The 20,245-nt window shown below is 56.7% G+C and overlaps 4 protein-coding genes, 1 long non-coding RNA gene and 2 other non-coding genes across 7 annotated transcripts; 3 read left to right on the forward strand and 4 right to left on the reverse strand.

The window, feature by feature from the left end:
• Nucleotides 1-949: 949 nt before the first annotated feature.
• Nucleotides 950-3,975, forward strand: NOXO1 (NADPH oxidase organizer 1). Its single transcript, XM_036392587.1, has 7 exons — nucleotides 950-1,024; nucleotides 1,129-1,192; nucleotides 1,673-1,853; nucleotides 2,082-2,263; nucleotides 2,480-2,593; nucleotides 3,065-3,182; nucleotides 3,405-3,975. The coding sequence occupies exons 1-7, from the start codon at nucleotides 950-952 to the stop codon at nucleotides 3,973-3,975; spliced, it is 1,305 nt and encodes a 434-aa protein (XP_036248480.1).
• An 875-nt stretch (nucleotides 3,976-4,850) lies between these two features.
• Nucleotides 4,851-13,971, reverse strand: TBL3 (transducin beta like 3). The gene is made up of 22 exons (XM_036392832.1): nucleotides 13,902-13,971; nucleotides 13,709-13,760; nucleotides 13,539-13,634; nucleotides 13,269-13,316; nucleotides 12,243-12,384; nucleotides 12,011-12,095; nucleotides 11,523-11,690; nucleotides 11,071-11,146; nucleotides 10,827-10,923; nucleotides 10,272-10,468; nucleotides 9,835-9,976; nucleotides 9,417-9,475; nucleotides 8,826-8,929; nucleotides 8,317-8,467; nucleotides 7,975-8,205; nucleotides 7,745-7,815; nucleotides 7,199-7,355; nucleotides 6,793-6,851; nucleotides 6,467-6,570; nucleotides 6,232-6,303; nucleotides 5,792-5,950; nucleotides 4,851-5,049 (listed from the first exon to the last, which is right to left on the reverse strand). Exons 1-22 carry the CDS (start codon nucleotides 13,955-13,957, stop codon nucleotides 4,937-4,939), a joined length of 2,439 nt encoding a protein of 812 aa, XP_036248725.1. The 5' UTR covers nucleotides 13,958-13,971; the 3' UTR covers nucleotides 4,851-4,936.
• A 300-nt stretch (nucleotides 13,972-14,271) lies between these two features.
• On the reverse strand, nucleotides 14,272-14,847 carry LOC118692582 (uncharacterized). The gene is made up of 2 exons (XR_008508649.1): nucleotides 14,739-14,847; nucleotides 14,272-14,458 (listed from the first exon to the last, which is right to left on the reverse strand). It is a non-coding gene; the product is annotated as an uncharacterized LOC118692582 (long non-coding RNA).
• On the reverse strand, nucleotides 14,527-14,651 carry LOC118692819 (small nucleolar RNA ACA64). Its single transcript, XR_004981190.1, has one exon. It is a non-coding gene; the product is annotated as a small nucleolar RNA ACA64 (small nucleolar RNA).
• A 297-nt stretch (nucleotides 14,848-15,144) lies between the features above and the next one.
• Nucleotides 15,145-17,856, forward strand: RPS2 (ribosomal protein S2). Its single transcript, XM_036392768.2, has 7 exons — nucleotides 15,145-15,321; nucleotides 15,434-15,523; nucleotides 15,930-16,037; nucleotides 16,460-16,633; nucleotides 16,921-17,080; nucleotides 17,466-17,557; nucleotides 17,736-17,856. The coding sequence occupies exons 1-7, from the start codon at nucleotides 15,166-15,168 to the stop codon at nucleotides 17,814-17,816; spliced, it is 861 nt and encodes a 286-aa protein (XP_036248661.1). The 5' UTR covers nucleotides 15,145-15,165; the 3' UTR covers nucleotides 17,817-17,856.
• LOC118692817 (small nucleolar RNA SNORA64/SNORA10 family) lies at nucleotides 17,233-17,369 on the forward strand. Its single transcript, XR_004981188.1, has one exon. It is a non-coding gene; the product is annotated as a small nucleolar RNA SNORA64/SNORA10 family (small nucleolar RNA).
• Nucleotides 17,857-18,166: 310 nt separating the features above from the next.
• NDUFB10 (NADH:ubiquinone oxidoreductase subunit B10) lies at nucleotides 18,167-19,912 on the reverse strand. The gene is made up of 4 exons (XM_036392870.1): nucleotides 19,724-19,912; nucleotides 18,854-18,992; nucleotides 18,460-18,599; nucleotides 18,167-18,349 (listed from the first exon to the last, which is right to left on the reverse strand). Exons 1-4 carry the CDS (start codon nucleotides 19,869-19,871, stop codon nucleotides 18,252-18,254), a joined length of 525 nt encoding a protein of 174 aa, XP_036248763.1. The 5' UTR covers nucleotides 19,872-19,912; the 3' UTR covers nucleotides 18,167-18,251.
• Nucleotides 19,913-20,245: the final 333 nt, after the last annotated feature.

Below are 20,245 nucleotides of genomic sequence, written 5' to 3' on the forward strand. Positions count from 1 at the left end.
TGCAGCCATAAAAACCTCACCTGCCTCCCGGAACCATCCGGGGCAGGTGCTGCAGCCCCTGACCTACTCTAACCCAGCGCTGGCAAACAGCCCCGCTCCCTTCCCTTCCCTTCCTTCCCGACACCGGTTCGTAAGGATGTGATAAAAGAGCGTGCTTGGCTACCTGAACTATGTCCCGCCTGCCCCCGGCAGCATTTGCATGTTAAAAGCGGGGCGAAAGGGAAAAGGCACGCGGCACTTGAGCAAATCGCGGAATTTCTGCCCGGGCGCTGGGCGGAGGAGGAAGCTCGGGAACACCTCTGCCCTGCCTCCTGCTCCGTGGCATTTAAACTCGGCAGTCGGGCTGGAGCTGCATCTCTGCTCCTCCAGCTCTCATCCCTCCAGCTCCCATCCTTGTGGCTCCCTGCGAAGGAGGAGCAGCAGCCGTGGGGAAGATGAGCTGTGACAGGTATCCCGTGGATGTGAAGGCTGTTGGCTTCATGCAGTGCAGAAAACAGAAGGTACTTTAATTTTTATTATTTTTCTTTTTTTTTTCTTTTTTTTTTTTTTTTTGGCTTTGTTTTCTTCCTTAAATATAATTTACAAACTGGCAGACCTAGAGGATTTTGAGTTACTCTTCCAGGGATATGTTTGCTTATTCCCCATAGTATTGGGATTGGAGCCTAGGGGTCTAGGATAAGGGGACTTGGTTTTTAATGAGCTTTATATCTTGGGGTTTGCTCTCTTTTTGTCACAGCACCATAAAATTCTCCTGGTTTCAGCAATCATTACCCATTTGGGACTATGAAATTAAAAACATATTTTTGTAGGTTTAATGCTTTATTTAATTTTTTAATGTGGCATTAAAAGCCTCAACTAAACCACAGCAAATGCTGATTGCCTGGAAGCATCCAAAATTGAACATTGTGATTAACTGCTTTTCTTTTCCCTTTTCTTTTCCCAGAACTACATGATGTTTGTGTCCTGGTCAGATCAGAACAACATTCTCATTTACAGGACGTTTGAAGACTTTAAGAAATTCCATGTAAGTGAATTTTCAATTCTTAAATTTCAAGGTTCCTGTCCTGTCCTGCCTGGCCATGTGTCAGCTGTGAGGAATCACTGTTCTCTCCTTCTCCTTGATTTTAGAAAGAGCTGAAGAGAAAATTCCCCACTGAGAGTGGGTCACTGAGGAGTTTACCCAGGTTTAAAGGTAAGGACAAATCTCTGATGGACCAACCACCCCAAGAGTGATCAGGGACAGCCATAACCCATGACAGAGACTGAAGTCTCTGAGCCTGACCTCCTCTGGAACAGATCAGGGGCTCACTCCTGCTCCTGCCATGGCACCACTGGCTCACATCATCATGTTTGAGTCTAGTACAGACTTCAAATGAACCAGAACAGCTTTGTAAATAGAGAGCTCCGCTTGGCAAATTAATGCTACACTTCAAATATTGACCTAGAGCTTCTTGAAACTTTATATGTGAAAAAAAGAGAAATTTTAGATGTTAAAAAATCCTATCAGGAACTGTTAAAAATGACAGGGAGGCAGGGACAGTGGCTGTACAGTTTGGGCTTGGGCAGGAAGGGTGGTGGCTGAGGGCACCCACTGTTCAGGGAAAAGATCCCTGCTCCCAGGGATCCAGATCCATTGCTGTCCTATCCCAACTGTGCCCTTGTTATTTTGAAGGAATAACTATGCAGCAGAGGAAGGGTGGGAAGCTGAACAGGTGCCTGGAGATCCTGAAACTGCTGGAAACGTATTCCCGGGAGCTGCTGAAAACAGATGTGAAAATCTCCCGGGGTGAAGAGGTGAATCAGTTTTTCAAGGCACAGACTCAAGACCTTGATCCCTCCTTCCCTGAAAACAGGTGTGAAATATGAATTGTATTTTTTTGTTTGTTGGTGAAACAGAAATGTCATGGGATATGGGTAGAAGGGAAACACCAGTTACACTCTAGGGCAGCTCAGCTGGGTGCTTTTAATTTTGTTTCTGATGCCTGAAGCTTTTCTCAGCCTACTGCAGAAATGATTTTACCAAAATCAATACTAAACTCAACGTTTCACGTGAGTTTTTGACGTGCACCTTCACTTTCCAGTGCTGTGATCATGCCATCAGTATTCAGAAGGGAGAAGAGCTCCCAGCCCCTGTCCATCACCCTCCCTCAGGCGTCACAGAGCTACCGCTGCCTCGAGGCCTTTGAAACCAAAGACACAAAGAACAAACCCTTCACAGTGGCTCAGAAGGAGATTGTGGAAGTGCTCATCAAGGACATGACTGGTAGGTCTGAGAGGATTCAGTGCTGGGGTGGATTGGCAGATGGATTCATAGCTAGGCAAATGCTGAGGTAGTGTCAGGGGTTCAGGTGTTTGCACTTGTGTGCTTACCTGGGGGGGCAGTGAATGTCCCTCCTGTCCCTCGTGTCCCCTACCCAGGGATTATTGTCATGTCTTGACTTGCAGGCTGTTAAAATCCAGGTATTTTTCCTCTTTGTAGGCTGGTGGCTGGTGGAAAATGCAGACAAACAGATAGCCTGGTTCCCAGCCTCGTACCTGGAAGAGCTTGATGCCTGTGAGGACATCCAGAATGCCTTCAGCTCAGACGAGGAGGGTGAGTCTGTTCCTCCTTCAAAACATGAGTTCTGCAAACCACCACCACTTTACCACTGCCTGGAGTCCCTGCCTGGACTCTGACCTACCTCTGACTCTTCTGGTTGGCTCTGCCACCACCTCTGGGTCATGGACCCATGGAGTGGTTTGTGTTGGAAGAGAGCTTAAAGCCCATCCAGTTCCAACCCCAACACCTTCCACCATCCCAGGCTGCTCCAAGCCTTGTCCAGCCTGGCCTTAGACACTTGCAGGGATCCAGAGGCAGCCACAGCTTCTCTGGGCAACCTCTTCCAGGGCCTCCACACCCTTTTTGTGAAAAACTTCTTCTTTATATTTAATTAAATGGATCAGATGGGGGTCCCTGAGCAAACCAGTCACCCTCAGGGACAGCTGCCCTGCAGCTGGGCTGGTCTCTCACAGGGATCAGAGCATTTTCTCCACAAGGCAAATCCAACTGTCCCTCTCTCTGCAGGCAGCCTGTACTTTGTGGTGCAGGCCTACGAGGCTCAGAAGGCAGACGAGCTCTCGCTGAACCAGGGGGTGGTCGTGGAGGTGCTCAGGACATCCCACAATGGCTGGTGGCTGATCCGGTGAGGAGGCTTTCCCTGAGCCCTGGCTCCCCGAGGGAGCTGCTTGCTGTTCCTCCCGTGTGGGATGCACAGGAGCCCCCAGAGCTGGATGTCCTTGGCTGGGGATGCTCTCCCTGTCCTCACACCCTGTGTACAGCACTGAGCTGCTCCCTAAGTGCTGCCTCCCCTTGGCCCGAGGTGCTGGAAGGGTTTGCTCAGTGTTCTTTCCATCCCTGCCCTCAGGTACAACGGCTGCACTGGCTACATGCCCTCGCTGTGCCTCCGGCCCTACCAGAACCCTCACCACAAGCTCCAGAGCATCCTGAGCTGCAGCCTGCACGCCTGCACCCCGAGCCTCAGCTCCCGGGAGGAGCACGGCAGCTCTGCCAGGAGCAGATCCCACTCTCTGCCCCAGGCCAGCTCCACCCCACAGCTGGGTTTGGGCTTGGACAGCTCCTCGCTGAGCTCGGGCAGCAGCACTGCTGGGGCCACCCAGCTGGCCTGGAAACCTGAATTATCTCGGTCCCTGCCCGAGGTGAAGCCGGCCAGGAGCTCTCCTGGCCTGAGCCACGAGCTGGCCACGCACAGCAGCAAATCCCCACAGCTCAGTGCCAGGGACAGGAACGACTCCGGCTTCGTGGAGTCCTGTGCAGCCTCGCTGCCCCTCGCTGCCCCTGAGCCGGCCGCGGGTGTCCCCAAGGTGCCAGCCCGGCCCTCAGCCCAGGAGATCCTGCAGCGCTGCAGCACCGTCACCAAGCGCGCCGTGCAGCACTCGGCCCCCCGGCCGGCCCTCCCGGACCCCTGCCAGCATTAGTGGCCCTGGGCAGGGGACACGGGGACAGCCCTGACAGCCTGGAGTCCCCTGGGAGCCATGAGCAGCGGCTCCAGAGCGTCAGGGCTTGGGACTGTCCCCTCCCGAGGGACACACACACCTCCATCACCCCTGGAGTGTCAGGGCTTGGGACTGTCCCCTCCCGAGGGACACACACACCTCCATCACCCCTGGAGTGCCAGGGCTTGGGACTGTCCCCTCCCGAGGGACACACACACCTCCATCAGGGGAGTCACAGCTTGTGTCCCACCTGGGGATGGAAAAAGAGGTCACCTTTATGGACAGAACATTCCTCTTTCCAGGGGACTGGCTGGTTACTGAAACTCACAACAATTCTAATCCTCAACTCATTTGCTAGAAATGAGTTAGAAAAAGTTACAGGAAAATCAAGACTTTTCTCTACACGAATGGCTTTAATTGTACTTATTCTCCCAGGTATCTGTTAATATTTTTATAATGAAGTGTGTGTGTTTTTTGTGAGGTGTTTGTGTTGTTTGAATTTTATACTTTTTTTTTCTATGAAATAAAATACATGTAAATGTCTCTGAAGCCTGCTTGTGTTTTATGCTTTAAAAATTTGCTATTTGGGGAATTTAAATTGTGCTTCTCTTCCTCCTAGGTGCTCAATTTTGGGTGGGCACAGGTGAGACCCCTGCTTGGTCCAGGCTGCTTTGCCCAAGCAAGATCTCAGACCCATCAACCCTTTAAATCCCAACTGCTTGTTGGGATTTTGCCTTTTTTTAATCCCAAACTGCCTGCTCTTTGTGAAAATTCAGGGTGTGAGAACACAAACCCCAGCTTGGCCAAAGAAACGACCTTTTCCTTTCATTCATCCCTGAGGAGACTGGATGTTAGACTTGGTTTAGAAATGAAAACATTTATTATAAAATACAGGAACTAAAAATCCTGGTGGGAAAGAGCAAGTGGTGGGAGGAGGAGGGGGTCACAGAGTCCCCTGGTCCTGCTGGGCCACATCTGCCAGCCTCATGTTGTGCCACATGAACTCGATGAAGGTGGAGGCCTGGAGCAGGCGGCTCAGCCTCTGGAAGTGGCGCTCTGCAAGGAGGGGAGGGCTCAGGGCACAGGGAAACCAGGCTGGGAGAACTGGGAATGCCCAGCCTGGAGAAGGGAACACTCCAGGGAGACCTCCAGGGCCTGAAGGGGCTCCAGGAGAGCTGCAGAGGGACTGGGACAAGGGATGGAGGGACAGGACACAGGGAATGGCTCCCACTGCCAGAGGGCAGGGCTGGATGGGATATTGGGAATGAGGAATTGTTCCCTGGCAGGGTGGGCAGGCCCTGGCACAGGTGCCCAGAGCAGCTGGGGCTGCCCCTGGATCCCTGGCAGTGCCCAAGGCCAGGCTGGACACTGGGGCTTGGGATGGGGATCCCACCCTGGGATGGGGATCCCACCCTGGGATGATGGCCTGGGATGGGGATCCCACCCTGGGATGGTGGCCTGGGATGGTGGCCTGGGATGGGGATCCCACCCTGGGATGGTGGCCTGGGATGGTGGCCTGGGATGGGGATCCCACCCTGGGATGGTGGCCTGGGATGGGGATTCCACCCTGGGATGATGGCCTGGGATGGTGGCCTGGGATGGGGATCCCACCCTGGGATGGTGGCCTGGGATGGGGATCCCACCCTGGGATGGTGGCCTGGGATGGGGATCCCACCCTGCGATGGTGGAAGGTGTCCCTGCCATGGCAGAGGTGAATTACCTGACCTGCCCCCTCCACCCCAAACCATTCCATGATCCCTGACCCAAGCCAGCCCCTCCTGTCCCCACAGGGCCTCACCCGTGTAGGGCAGCAGGGACTCCACGGCAGATTTGATTCCTGAGAACTGCAGGAGGGTGTCGGGGGCCTCGTGCCTCAGGAGCGTCTCCAGGACAGCCTGGGCCTCGTGGCAGTTGCGGGAGTTGGTGTTCCACGTCACCAGGAACGCCAGCACGGCCTCTGTGGGGAACAAAGCCTGGCCAGGCTGGCACACGGCACAGCCCACACTGGAAAACACCCCTGGGCTCTCACTGAGGTTCAGGTCCCACACGGGGACGCTCCCCATCCCTGCAATTGCACAAAGCCAAGTCCTGGTCTACTGGATGATGTCCCTGCCCATGGCAAAAGGGTAAAACTGAACACTCTCCCAACCCAAACCATTCAGGATTGTAGGATTCTAATTTCAGTGACAGAAAAGCCTCTGACCTGGAAGCTTTCAGCACTTGAGTTGTGCCACAAACCTTTCTGATCCTTGCGGAGCCGAACAATGTTCTCGTCCAGGTGCCTCCTCCCCTCGGGCTCCCTGAGGATGGCTGGGGAGAGAAACCACAGCAGGGACACCCTGGGTGATGGCACTCAGGGAAAACTCAGGCTTTCAGACTAATTCTTGGACTTTGAAGCCTTGAACGAGCTGGAAGAGGTGTCCAGGAAAGGAGGGAGGGCAGGAAATGCCCTCAGAGCACGCTCTGGACTCACCCTTGACCACGGTCAACACCGTGTGCGGCCGGTCCAGGGAGATGGCCAGGCCCAGAGCTTTGAGGTACCTTTTCTCATGGAGAAGGTTAGAAAGCTCTTGCTCTCTGGAAAACAAATCAGGGGCGAGAGTGAGACAAATCCTCGGGTGCTGAAAAAAACAAAACTACAGAAAAAGCAGCAGATTTGGCAATAACAGTTAAGGAGTTTGTGGTGCTCGTCAATAAATGCCCTCACTCCAATATTGGGATCAGGTGGAGCTGGATGGCTCCAGGTGTGGACAGTTCCACTGCACAGTTTGCCTTTCTCAGCTCTTTATGGCAACTCACTTCATAATCTGCTCCTCCTGTTTAGCCTGTGCTTCTTTCTCCTCAATTTCAGTTACATCCTATAAAAGAAAACAGGTCAAAGCTTTATCAAATCCTGCTTTAATACAGAAGGGTTTTGATTTGGCCATCAAGTGATAAGGAGACCCGTTTCTGCAGAAAAATCTTGGGGTCAAGTAATTAAATGTTAAATTTCCAACTTCCCTCCAAAGCTCCGGTGCTGGAGCCTATCTCCTGCTCTGGGGACATACAGAATGGCCAAAAAATACCCCCAAACCCTAAGGTCAGCCTTGCTGATCTAATTTCAAACTGCAGACAAGGAAAACACATGAAAAACAAGCCACTGAGACCCTGAGCTCTCCAATTACCCTGATTATTAACCCAGGGAGGAACCAGCCCCCTGCTGTACCTGCCACAGGGTGATGCAGGAGTCACTGGAGGCTGTCACGACCATGTCATCTTTCTTGTTGGAGTGAAGGCCCCAGATTTTATCCTCATGACCATCTAATGTTTTCACACACTCGTTTGTTTTAATTGTCCAGAGTTTTAAGAGACCATCAGATCCACTTTTGGAAGAGAAACACAACAGAAAGAATCACTGGACAGATCCATTCTTGCTCTGTCCCACCTCAAATATCAGATGGACTTGAATGAATTGAACAAATATCCCAATTCCTTCTAAACAGGAGCAGAGTTAACCAAAAATGTGGAGGGCAAGATGCACCCTTAGCTTTGTCTACTGAGTTAGTCCCAACCCAGCAATGCCAATGCAGCCACATGGAACTCATGGGACACGTGGAGAGAAGGAAGATTAAAATAACCTCTACAGAAAGTCTGGCCTAAACATGGCATCTTCCTATAAACCTGTCCAAAGATTCTTTGGACACAAGAGTGTTTCCTCTTGGTGCTGCTGATGAGCTCACACATTCCCTTAACTCTGCAATCAGGCACAAACCTGCTGAGCAGCTGAGCCCCTCGGCTCACAAAGATGATCTTCAGCACTGAGGCATCGTGGCCTTCAAAGGTCTGCAAAACAGAAAGGAAGCTCAGCACTGCCAGGCCTCAGGAGAGACCCCAAAGGATCCCATTTACTCCCAAAGCCCAAAGGAGTAAGTCCCAAATTTTGGAAGGATCCTTCAGGAACCCCAAGGTTTTACCCAGGGCAAGAGGCAAAGCTCTCATCACCTTCAGACAGCTGAAATCCCGAAGTCCCCAAAGCTTCAGGGTCCCATCAGCCGAGGAGGTGGCCAGGACCTGGTCCACAGGGGAGAACTGCACACACCAGATTCCACGTTTGTGGCCAGAGAAAACCCCCAGGAGGGAGCAGTCGGAGCAGGACCAGAGCTTGGCCAGCCGGTCCTGCGAGCCTGTGGCCAGCAGCTTGTCATTGGGGGACACTGCCACGCTGTTGATGTCCTGGGGAAGCCACAAGAGGAGGAGGAGGAGGAAGAGGGTCAGGCCTGGCTCTGGCTGTGGGACACTGAACAAACGGAGGCTGAAGCACGGAAAGATCAGGTGGAGCTGTACCTTGTCATGGCCCCTCTCAGTGACCCTGGCATGGAGGGGCTCGGGACTGGAGATCAAGGCTGCTTTTGCTTTGGAAGTGAGGGATTCCGGGATGTTCCAGATCTTGATGGTGCAGTCCTGGCTGCTGGTCACTACAAAGCTTTCCTTCAGCCTGAGAGCAGTGAAACCATCAAGGGCAGGGAAACAATTCCGTGGTTTCTCCTCCCTGACTGGGATCCCCACACTCAGCCACTGCTGGGTGTGGAAAAGTGGTTTCATGGCTTTCCAAACTCTTTCAGAGGGACTCTCCCATCCCTGGGAGTATCCAGGGCCAGGCTGGACAGGGGCAGTGTCCCTGCCCATGGCAGGGGGTGGCAGGGGATGACACCTGAGGCCCCTTCCCACCCAAACCATCCCATGACCCCTTCCCACTCCGGCACCAGGAGAAGATGGGAGCAGGGGTGAGAAGCAGCACAGCTGGGAGGGGGACAGCACCCAGCAGGACATTCCCCTCCCTCAGTCAGCGTTACCTGGAGCAGGCGACAGCGCCCACGCCGTGGGCATGGCCCAGGCCCTGTGCCACACAGGTGACCCTGCCAGCCCTGCCCATGCGCCACAGCCGCACGCTTCTGTCCTGGGGGAGGACAGAAATGCCTCAGCTGTCTGGCCATCAGCAGCTCCCTGTGCTTTCCCCACACCCCTGAGCCCCACTGGTCTCTGCTGTTCCAGCCTGAGCCTTCCTCTCTGTCACAGCAAAATCAGCCCCCACTCGGGGGCCCCAGCAGGGAGGGTTATTTCTGGTTGTCTCAGAGCTTTGGTTTTGGGTCTGTCAGGGCTCTTGGGACCTTTTCCCTCATCAGTCTCACACTAACAGCTTTTCTGAACTCTTAACACCAGACCAGGATGTTTGGAGAAGGAAATATCTCCTTCAGGCCAATAAAATACAACCAATTTTCCCAGGGACAATGTTAAAAAGGGATACTGGGAGAAACTATTTGGGGCATGCAGCAGACAGGGATTATATGAACAAAAAGCCCTTTCTGGAGTTCCAAAAGTAACAATTTTACCCACAAGGATCTCTAAGAATAAAGAGTTTCATTAAATGGAGAACAGTGACACACCTTGGCACAGGTGACAAACATCCGGCCTTTCCTGAAGACGTCCAAAGCCAGGATTGTTTCTAAACAGAAGGAATAAAAGCTGGTGGGTGCAGAGTAATGCTGAGATGGGACAAGAGAAAGGGGTGAGTTAATGAGCCCAGTGCTTAATGAGCCCAGTTAATGAGCCAGGGGACAGGTCTGGGACACGACTGGTCCCTGAGGACTGAGCCTGTCACACACCTGCCCCTTCAGCTCCAGTTTAAACTGATCTCACTGCCAGGCACAGGGACAAAGGGACACATCCTCTCTCCACACAACTCCCAAACCTGCTGCGGTGCTGCTCCACCAAGAACTCAAGGACTGCTCTGCACCAGAGCTCCAGGAGAAGCTGGATAAAGGCAGAGCTGCCCAGCTCCCCCAGGGCAGGGCTGTCACCCACCTGTGTGCCCATACAGGATCTGGCAGTGGGACGTTGCCAGCTCAAACACTTTCAGCTGGGGGCTGTTGGTGGCCACCACGATGTGAGAGTCACCAGGGCCCAGGAACTTCACATCCAGCACCTCCTCATTGTATCCTGCGAGCTGCAGTGGAAACAGCCCAAGAGGGAAATGGAGCTGAGGGAGAGCTGGGAGCGACTGGTTTTCATTTCATACTGGGTGTAATTTCTACACACAGGAGGCATTTCTGGCTAAGTCTGTTCTGCTTTCTCCTTCCTGAGCTGGTCTCTGGGCAACATTCCCCCAAAGCAGTGGAATTCCCTGGCCCATGGAACAATCCCAGAACAGGCTGGAGCCAAGGGTGCCCTTGGTGCCTGTTCCAGGAGCAGAGCTGGTCCTGGAGCACGGACAGAGGGACGGGGAGGCTGGGGGCTGTCACCTGCTTCCTGAGCTGCAGGCTTTGAGCATCGTAGAAGAGGATGTTGTGCTCCATGGACACGGTGAGGATCTCGTTCCTGGCGGGCACAAACTGGCACTGGGAGAGGCTGCGCTCGCTCGGCTCCTCCCGCAGCGCGAAGGGCACGGCCTGGCTGTGCACACAGGCAGCTGTGGCCACCTCCCACACCCTCAGGATGCCTGGGAAACACGAGAAACCATGGCAGAGCCACTGCTTCCCACAGTGGATGTCCAGGGAACATCATCCAAAGCACAGTGGGAAAAGCCACACAGCTCCAAGGCAAGACTGGGCAGGATGCAGTGGCTGGAAAAGCCTCAAGGTTTTGGTATTTCACTCAAACTCATCGAGTTTGAAAACAGAGATAAATGTGTTTGAGTAGTAAATGGATCTGTGCCTGTTCCATCCTGCTCATCCACCCTGCCCAAGGAGTTCAGGAGCAGGCTCTGGTCTCCACCCAAGGCTCCTACCATGGAGAACACACAGCCCAGGAATAACAGCAGTGAAGTGACTCAAGTGCCACCCTTCAGTGACACTCACCTTTGCTGCCAGCTGTGACAAAGTGCAGCCCTTGTTTCTTCACACCCAGCTGAGAGAAATCTCCCTCCTTAGGCAACAGCACAGCCGCTTCCACAGTCTGAAAGAGTCAGAGAGGCACAGACTGAGCTGAAAACCCCTGGGAAGGGGGAGAAACCTGATTTCACAACATGCAGACCCTAAAGAGGGAGACCATGGCCTAGAAACTCCAGAGGGCCTCAAAGGAAGGAACAAAAAGCAGTTTCACCTCGTAGACAGGGACAGTTCGTTTGCTCTGCCTGGTCTCCAGGTCCCAGACCATGCAGATCTTGTCACGGCCAGAGCTGCAAATGAAAAGCTTGGTTTTAGTGCTAAACCTGTTCAGCTTGGCTCTGGGTGCAAATTTGGCACTGTGGGAGCTCAACACCTCTCTGGAGAGGCCATGGGAGAGAGCAGCAGCATTCCCTCTGCCAGCACAGGATATTCCCAGGAATAAAGGCAGGTGGGATGGGGCTTGGAGCACCCTGGCACAGTGGAAGATGTCCCTGCCCTTGGCAGGGTGGCACTGGATGGGCTTTAAGGTCCCTTCCAACCCAAACCATTCCATTATTCCAATGCACACCCACTGAGCACTTGCACCAGTCCTTTCCCTCACAGCAGAACCCACCCAGAGCCTCCAGGAGGTGAATGGATGGAGGTGCAAGCCCTGCCAGGAGCTACCTGAGGAGGCTGTTCCCATCTGCAAAGGCCAGCGAGGTGACAGCACTGAAGTGTCCCTCCAGCACTGCCACGCACTTGCTGGAGCGCAGGTCCCAGATGCGGATCTTGTAATCGATGGAGGAGGAGAAGAGCTGCAGGCGGGAGGTGTCGGGGTGGAACTCCACCAGGCTGGGCAGGAGCAGAGAACAGCACAGGAATAAACCCCCAGCCTTTAAATAATGCACATCCCACAGCAGCACAGCTTGGGTGGGCTCAGAGCATCCTGGCCTACTGGGAGGTGTCCCTGCCCAACAATTCTGGGATTCCATGAAAATTCTTGACCAAACTGTTTCCTCTCTGGGCAGAGTCAGCCATAACCCTGCTCTCAAACAGCAGGAAGAGCCCAGAACCTGCTGGGAATGGACCTTCCTGTTGCATTAACTCCAGAATTGCACCTCAGTTGCAATATCCCAGCACAGCAGGGACTGACAAACAGCACTGGTCCTTACTGTACCACTCCAGAGGATCCTTTCAGGTTGTGTGTGCAGTAGTGTTTGACCATATCCCAGACCTTGATGGTGCTGTCACAGCCACCTGGGAAGAGAAGGACACCTGAGCTCTGCAGCAGAGCCGTGGGAGCTGCAGCAGAACCCAGGCTGGACACAGCTCTGAGCCTCTGCTGCCCTGCCCCAGGAGGCTCCCCAGGAGCAGGACACCCCCTGTGACAGAGGTGGCTCGTACCTGTGGCCAGCAGAGTGGCCGTGGGGTCGAAGGCCATGGTGGCCACAGGCGCGGTGTGCACGGCTCGCCAGCTGCGCTCACAGCTGGGCTCCCTCCAGCGCCAGCGGCGCAGCAGCAGCGCCCTGCTGCCTGTCACCAGCACCTGGGGACATGGGGACAGCCTGAGCCACGGGTAACAGAGCCCTGCTGCCTGTCACCAGCACCTGGGGACATGGGGACAGCCTGAGCCACGGGTAACAGAGCCCTGCTGCCTGTCACCAGCACCTGGGGACATGGGGACAGCCTGAGCCACGGGTAACAGAGCCCTGCTGCCTGTCACCAGCACCTGGGGACATGGGGACAGCTTGAGCCATGGGTAACAGAGCCCTGCTGCCTGTCACCAGCACCTGGGGACATGGGGACAGCTTGAGCCACGGGTAACAGAGCCCTGCTGCCTGTCACCAGCACCTGGGGACAGGGGGACAGCTTGAGCCACGGGTAACAGAGCCCTGCTGCCTGTCACCAGCACCTGGGGACATGGGGACAGCCTAAACCACGGGTAACAGAGCCCTGCTGCCTGTCACCAGCACCTGGGGACATGGGGACAGCCTAAACCACGGGTAACAGAGCCCTGCTGCCTGTCACCAGCACCTGGGGACATGGGGACAGCTTGAGCCATGGGTAACAGAGCCCTGCTGCCTGTCACCAGCACCTGGGGACAGAGGACAGAGGACAGCCTGAGCATGGGCTGGGTTTGGGCTCCTGTCAGTGCCACATGGCACAGGGAGCTGCAGGGGAGCTCAGGCTCTGGGCAGTGCTGAGTGTGAGCCACAGGTGTGAGTGTGAGCCAGGGCTCTGAGTGTGACCCAGGGCCCCCAGGGGATCTCAGGAAGCACACAGAGCATGGAATGGAACCATGGAACATCCCCAGCAGGAAGGGATGCACAAGGATCATCGAGGCCCTGGCCCTTCACAGACACCCTAAAATTCCCCCCATTCCTGGCTCAGCCTGTCCCAGGCTGCTCACGGCCCCCAGCACAAACCCACCTCGTCATCAGGGCTCAGCACGAATGCTGTGACATCCTCTTCCTCATCCTGGGAAAACAGAGGGGAAATGTCACAGTTAAACCATCCCTGCAGAGATCTCCCTTCTCCAAGGGCTCTGCTGACCCCGAGCACAGCTCGGGACCACCCAAAACCTGTGTTTGGTTCGTTCCCACCCTCCCTGCACTCCTCACTCCCGGGAGCTTTGTATCCACAGCGAGAAAACCCCCCGGGAGCCTCGCAAACCGCTCAGGAGAGGCCGATCCCGGTCACCTGCTGGAGGCTGTGCAGCACCGCTCCCGTTTCCACATCGATGACGTTGACTTTGCTCCCACAGGGGCAGAACATGAACTTCCTATCCCGGCTGATCTGGAGAAAGGGATCGGGAACGTTAGAGCCGGGAGGCGCGGCATTCCCAGCTGTCCCTCCAGAGCCGGGATTACCTGGATTCGCCCTCCTTTGTAGAACGGCTCGATCTTCCGCGTCGCGGCGTAGCTGGAAGGGAAAGAGACGCGCCGGGAGGCTCCGTTAAAGCGGACCGGCGGCGGCCCGGGGGCTCCGGTCCCAGCCCGACCCGGCCCGGCCCCTGGCTTGCCCTCGCAGCCCCAGCCCGGTCCGGTCCCGCGCGTCCCTCACTTGCTCTTGAAGCGCACGGGAGCGGCGGCGGCGGCGGCCGGGTCCGAGTCCGCCATGGCCGCGGCCCACGTGCTTCCGGCTGCTACTTCCGGGAAGTGAGGGAGCACTTCCGGTCCCTCCAGTGACGTAAGCGAGGGGCGCCACCGGCACCACGCGGGGATCGCTCCGGAGAACGGGATAAGAATTCCCCGTTCCCCCGGGCCAGCGGCCACAGCCCGGCCCCGAGCGGCCCCTGCGCTGCATTTCACCGCCATCCGGAGCGTTCTCCAGCACAACCACCCCTCCCCGCCCCTAAGAAGCGTAAAGTAGAACTCCCTGACCACAGCCTAAAGTAGAACTTTTGACAATTAGAAAGAAGAGAGACGCTCCATCTTTTAATAATTTCATTTTTTATTGCACATCAAAATACAAAACCGAATCGTTCCCTGCTGTGACTCCCGTGTCGCCGTCCATCACGGCAACCCCGCGCTCTTCACAGCTCCTCCGGGGACGGGATCGCCGCGAAGCGCCAGCCCAGCCCATGGCGGGGCCGCGCTCCCAGCGGCCAGGAACGGCACCTGGAACAGAGAACAAAACTCAGAAACAGCCCCACATCCCCTCCGTGCCGGTACCCACCGGGCACGGGGCTTATGGGAACATGGGTTTCATTCCCCACACACAGCCGTGGGCAATAAGCTTAATGTTCCCGATGCTCTGGGCGCCGTTATCTCACCCGGGGCCACCGCAGACCCCGAATGATTTTCAGACCGCGCCGGGCGCTACCGCGGCCCCCGGAGCGCCTTCCCGGGCCGTTCCCTGCCCCCGGCCGGCTGGGCTGCGGCTCGGGCAGCACCATACCCATTTCCCAGCAGAGTTTTACAGAGGCTGAAGGCGCAGGGGAGGAGGGAGGTACGGCAGTGCCCTCCTGCGCGCCCGCACCCGCAGCTCCTCACCTCCGGCCGCCGCGCCGCACTCTGCGCGCTCCGCCCGTGCGCGCCCCTACACCCCGGGAGCCGCGCCGGCCCCGCGCTCTGTATAAATAACAACAAACCGCCCATTCCAGCGCGCGGTTATTCCTCATCCAGCGCGCAGGGCTGGCTGGCGCGGCTCTCGCGAGATGCCCGCGTCCTATAAATAGCGCGCGGTGCACGGCGCGGCCTTCTACGCTGAGGGATCACGTAAGTATGGCGGCAGCGGCGGCAGCGGCACCGGGCGGCCCGGCCCGGCCATCCGGCCCCATCCGCGCCCGCCGCCGCCCGCCTGATGTCCCGCTTTGTTCCAGCAAATGGCGGACGACGCCGGTGCTGCGGGAGGAGCGGGAGCGGCCCGCGGGGGCTTCCGCGGTGGATTCGGGACCGGGCTGCGGGGCCGCGGGCGCGGCCGCGGGAGGGGCCGCGGGAGAGGCCGCGGAGCCCGCGGAGGGAAAGCCGAGGATAAGGAGGTGAGTGGGGAGCGGGGACGGGGGCGCTGCCAGCCCCCGGGATGGGGCAGCAGAGCTGGGTCCCGGCCGGCGCTGGCTCCTGGTGACTCTTGTCCCTGGGTTTCTCTGCCAGTGGATTCCTGTCACCAAACTCGGTCGCCTGGTCAAGGATATGAAGATCAAGTCTCTTGAGGAGATTTATCTCTTCTCGCTTCCCATCAAGGTGAGCTGCTGCGGACATGGAAGTGATGGGTCAGGGAGATGCTCCAAGGGGAGGAGCCAGGCACGGAGAGCAGGGGTTGCTCATCTGGGGAAGGGAAGGCTCCGGGGACACCTCAGAGCCTAAAGGGGCTCCAGGAGGGCTGGAGAAGGGCTTGGGATGGGATACTGGGAAGGAATTGTTCCCCATAAAGGTGGTGAGGCCGTGGCACAGATTCCTAGAGAAGCTGTGGCTGCCCCTGGATCCCTGGAAGTGTCCAAGGCCAGGTTGGATGGGGCTTGGAGCACCCTGGGACACTAGAAGTCCCTGCCCTTGGAGGGGGTTGGATTAGCTGACCTTTGAGGTCCCTGTCAGCCCAGACCATCCCAGGATTCTGTGATTCCTGTGTGCTCAGTGCTGACTCTTGCAGGAGTCGGAGATCATCGATTTCTTCCTGGGCTCCTCGCTGAAGGATGAGGTGCTGAAGATTATGCCTGTGCAGAAACAAACCCGTGCTGGGCAGCGCACCAGGTTCAAGGTAATCTCCTTTTTCTGGATCCTCCTGCTCACAACTTCCCTTGCTGCACTTTTAGTGTCATTTTAATCACTCCAAATCTCTTTTACTGTCACATCTAGTAAGTAAGTATTTTGCTGTGAGGACCAGTAGTAGTTTGTTAAGTGTATTAACTTTAAAGTGTCACTGATGTGTGTAGATGTTCCTTGAACCAGCACTGGCCCAAAAGTTGGGCTGCAAGACTTTCAAACTTCTTTTTAAGAAAACTTTTCTGACACTGCAAAATTCAGTTGTTCTTGCACAGCAGCGTTGGGTTTTTAGGGAGAAGTTTTGGGTATAATGAGAGCTGTGTGTAAGGTTTGGGGGTGAGCCGTGAGTTCCTGCTGAGCACACGCGACCATGGCATAGCCCTGGCTGGAGCAGTGAAAACTCCTCCTCTGCTGCAGGCCTTTGTCGCCATCGGGGACTACAACGGCCACGTGGGGCTGGGGGTGAAGTGCTCCAAGGAGGTGGCCACGGCCATCCGCGGGGCCATCATCCTGGCCAAGCTGTCCATCGTGCCCGTGCGACGCGGCTACTGGGGCAACAAGATCGGCAAGCCACACACGGTGCCCTGCAAGGTGAGCTGAGCATCCTGCCGGCCTGGCCCTGGGGCCGCTCGGGGCTGTGCTCTGGGGCTGACCCGCTGTGTCCCTGTGCTCTGGGGCTGACCCACTGTGTCCTTGTGCTCTGGGGCTGACCCCACTGTGTCCCTGTGCTCTGGGGCTGACCCCGCTGTGTCCCCCTGCTCTGGGGCTGACCCCGCTGTGTCCCCCTGCTCTGGGGCTGACCCACTGTGTCCTTGTGCTCTGGGGCTGACCCCACTGTGTCCCTGTGCTCTGGGGCTGACCCCACTGTGTCCCTGCAGGTCACTGGGCGCTGTGGCTCCGTGCTGGTGCGCCTGATCCCGGCCCCCCGTGGCACTGGGATCGTGTCCGCCCCTGTCCCCAAGAAGCTGCTGATGATGGCCGGCATTGATGACTGCTACACGTCAGCGCGGGGCTGCACAGCCACCCTCGGCAACTTTGGTGAGCTCTGGGGCTGCCACGGGGCTCGGGGACAGTTCTGTCACTGATGGGGCACAGCAGCTCTGTTTTACAGCAGTTTGTGCTGACAGCAGTCAGTCCTGCTGCAGGTTCTGTCGGAGTTAGTGACACAAATGTGGGGTTCAACACTCCTGGATCTCCCAATCTGCGCGATTGCACTTGTGTGCCGTGGTGTAATCGTCGTAACTGGAGAGAGAGAGCAACCTGAGCTTTGTGGGTTCATCAGAGAGGCCCTCCCTGGTCTCGCTGGTCCTTTCAAAATTCTACATTTTTGTAACGGGGGGTATTTTGGAGCTGTGGGTTGATCAGCAGGCTGGTTCTGCAGCCATTGGCGGGCACTGTGTGACAATGTGTGACATCTCTGCAGCTAAAGCCACCTTCGATGCCATCTCCAAAACCTACAGCTACCTGACTCCTGACCTCTGGAAAGAGACTGTCTTCACCAAGTCTCCCTACCAGGTAAGAGCCTTATGGTAACTTGCAGCTCAAAATTGCCCCTAAAATTCAGATTTCTGTACCCAAAGGTTTGGTAGCTGTAAAGCTGAGCCACCCCAGCCCCAGTGCCACGAGGGATGGGAGTGGTGCTGAGGAACCCGTGAGGGCTTTGGGGGAATAACCCCGTTGGTGTTTCTTGCAGGAGTTCACTGATCATCTGGCCAAGACCCACACCAGAGTGTCGGTGCAGAGGACCCAGGCAGCCGCTGTGGCCACCACCTAAGGGGTTTTGTAGGACAATAAAGTGATCAGAGAACCAGGAATCTGCTTGGTGTGATTGGGGTTGGGACAGGTGGGTTAAACCACGGAATGGGGTGGGTTGGGAAGGGCTTGGAAGCTCATCCAGTTCCACCTTCCACCAAACAACGCTGCTCCAAGCTCTGTCCAGCCTGGCCTTGGGCACTTCATCTTCATCCAGTGAGGGAATTCAGAGCCAGGGCAGAGCAGCACACACAGGAGGCTCATGAAGGAGAGGAAAAAGTCCAGAGGGCAAACCCCAACAGTGGCAGCAGCCCCAAGTGCCTGGAGCTGAGGGCTTGCAGAGCTCTTCAAAGAATGAATACAGAGCCCAACTGTACAGATGTCTGTTTATTGTGGAGGCCAAGGAAGCAACATGCACTTGGATACCAGCACCATGGAGGGAGGAACTGTTTCAGCTCTACTGATTTTCTTGTGCTGCTTTCCTCTCCTCCATCATCCTGTGCTTCTGCTTCATCAGGCATGTCCGTGCATTGCCATGGAAACCCAGATCACCGTCTGAAAAAGAAAGGAGATGCCTGAGCAGTGCCTCCCACGAGCCTGTGTTCCATGTTGAGTGTGGGATGTGATTTCAGAGCCGGTGCCCTGTGTGCTGCTGCCACACTCACATCTGTCCTGGTAGGCCTTGGTGACCTGTGCCAGCAGCTCCATCTCCTTGGCACAGTTCTGGAACTGGTTGGGCCCCTCCCTCTGCTTGCACGCAGCCATCCTTTCCCGGACTATCTCCACGATCTCCTGATCAACCATCCTGCGGGAACACAGACAGAAGAGCTGAACCAAGGGCTGAGGACACCCTGTGGAATGTCAGCTCTGGGATTTTCAGCGTCCTGGTCCCTAACGTCACCATGCCCAGAAGTGCAGCAGGCACAGCAGGACACAGATGTGTAAAGGGTGGGCTGGAAGTGGTGCCTCAGCACGCCGGCATCCCCCAAAATGCTGCAGGTCCCAGAGCTGTGTGCTCTGCTGTGAGCTGGCCTGGGGACAGCCCAGGGGCAGCCATACCTGTCCCTCCTCCACTGAGCCTCGGCCTCGTAGTAGCACAGGTAGTCACCCTCCAGGCACTGGCTCAGGTCGGGCACACGGCGGAACTTCTGGTGGTAGTAGTAGAACTTGTTCCTGTTCTGCCACCGCTCAATCCAGTCTGCAGGGACAGCCCGGTCACACACCCGGCCCAGCTCCGAGGGCAGCACAGCCCACACAGGGCTGGCACTGCCCGGTGCCACCTTCCCCAGCAGCAGCAGTGGGTCCACACTGTGTCCAGCTCATGCCCAGCTGTGTGTCTGCCCCTCTGTGCTGTGTCCTTGTCACTGTGTCCCTGTATTCCCTGCACTCTCCCAGTGTCCGAGCCGTGTCCTGATGTTCCTGTATCTGTCACAGTGTCCTCGCTGTGTCTCATGTCCCTGTCCCACTACCAATATTGTGCTCTTGTCTGTCCCATGTTCCCATGTCTGTGCAGTGTCCCATGTCCCTGTGTCTGTCCTATCCAAGCTGTGTTCTTGTCTGTCCCATGTCCCTGTGTCCATGCTGTGTTCTACTGCGTCCCTTGTCCATGTCTGTCCGTGTCCATGTTGTGTCTCGTGTCCCTCTGTCCAGGCCATGTATTTGTCTGTGTCCCTGTGTCCGTGCTGCGTTCTTGTCAATGGCCCGTGTCCCTGTGTCCCAGCGTCCTGTGGCTCTGCCCGTGCCGGTACTGTCAGGACCAGTGTCCCTGTGTCCTTGCGCGTGCCCTTTGCCTGTCCAGGTGCCCGTGTCCTCACGCCTTTGCCCCGTGCCCCGGTGTGCCCATCCCGGTGTCCCCATCCCCGAGCCGCTGCTCGACTCCCACGGGAAGGGGGACGGGGATGAGGGGAGGATGTCCTGTCCCGCCGCTACCTCGGATGAAGGTGATGGGCGCGTCGAGGACATAGTTGAAGGCGCTCTGGAAGTAGTCGACGGGATTGGGCACCGAGGTGGTCCTCTCGGAGACGGGGGTGCGGGTCGGCGGCACCTTGTACGCCTCCCAGTCGTGATCCTCCGGCATCGCGGCGACGGCGGCAGGGAAAGATGGCGGCGACCCCTGAGGGGGCGGGAACGCGGGAACATGGCGGCGACCCCGAGGGGCTGGGCACGGGAATATGGCGGCGGCCCCGGGGCACGCCGGGAGTTGTAGTGCGGGTGTGCCTCCTCTGCGAGGGGAGCCCGGCATGGGACGGGCCGGCAGAGCCCACAGCGTGTCCCGACTGTCCCCTCACTGCTCCCTGCTCCCAGAGCCATCCCAACTGTCCCATCCGTGCTCACAGGGCCATCCCCACTGTCCCCATCCCTGCTCCCTGCTCACAGGAACATCCCGACTGTCCCCATCCCTGCTCCCAGGGCCATCCTGACTGTCCCCCTCTGTGAAAAATGCATATTTTA

This window comes from Molothrus ater, chromosome 16, assembly GCF_012460135.2.
Source record: "Molothrus ater isolate BHLD 08-10-18 breed brown headed cowbird chromosome 16, BPBGC_Mater_1.1, whole genome shotgun sequence".
In the NCBI taxonomy this organism is placed as follows: Eukaryota; Metazoa; Chordata; class Aves; order Passeriformes; family Icteridae; genus Molothrus; species Molothrus ater.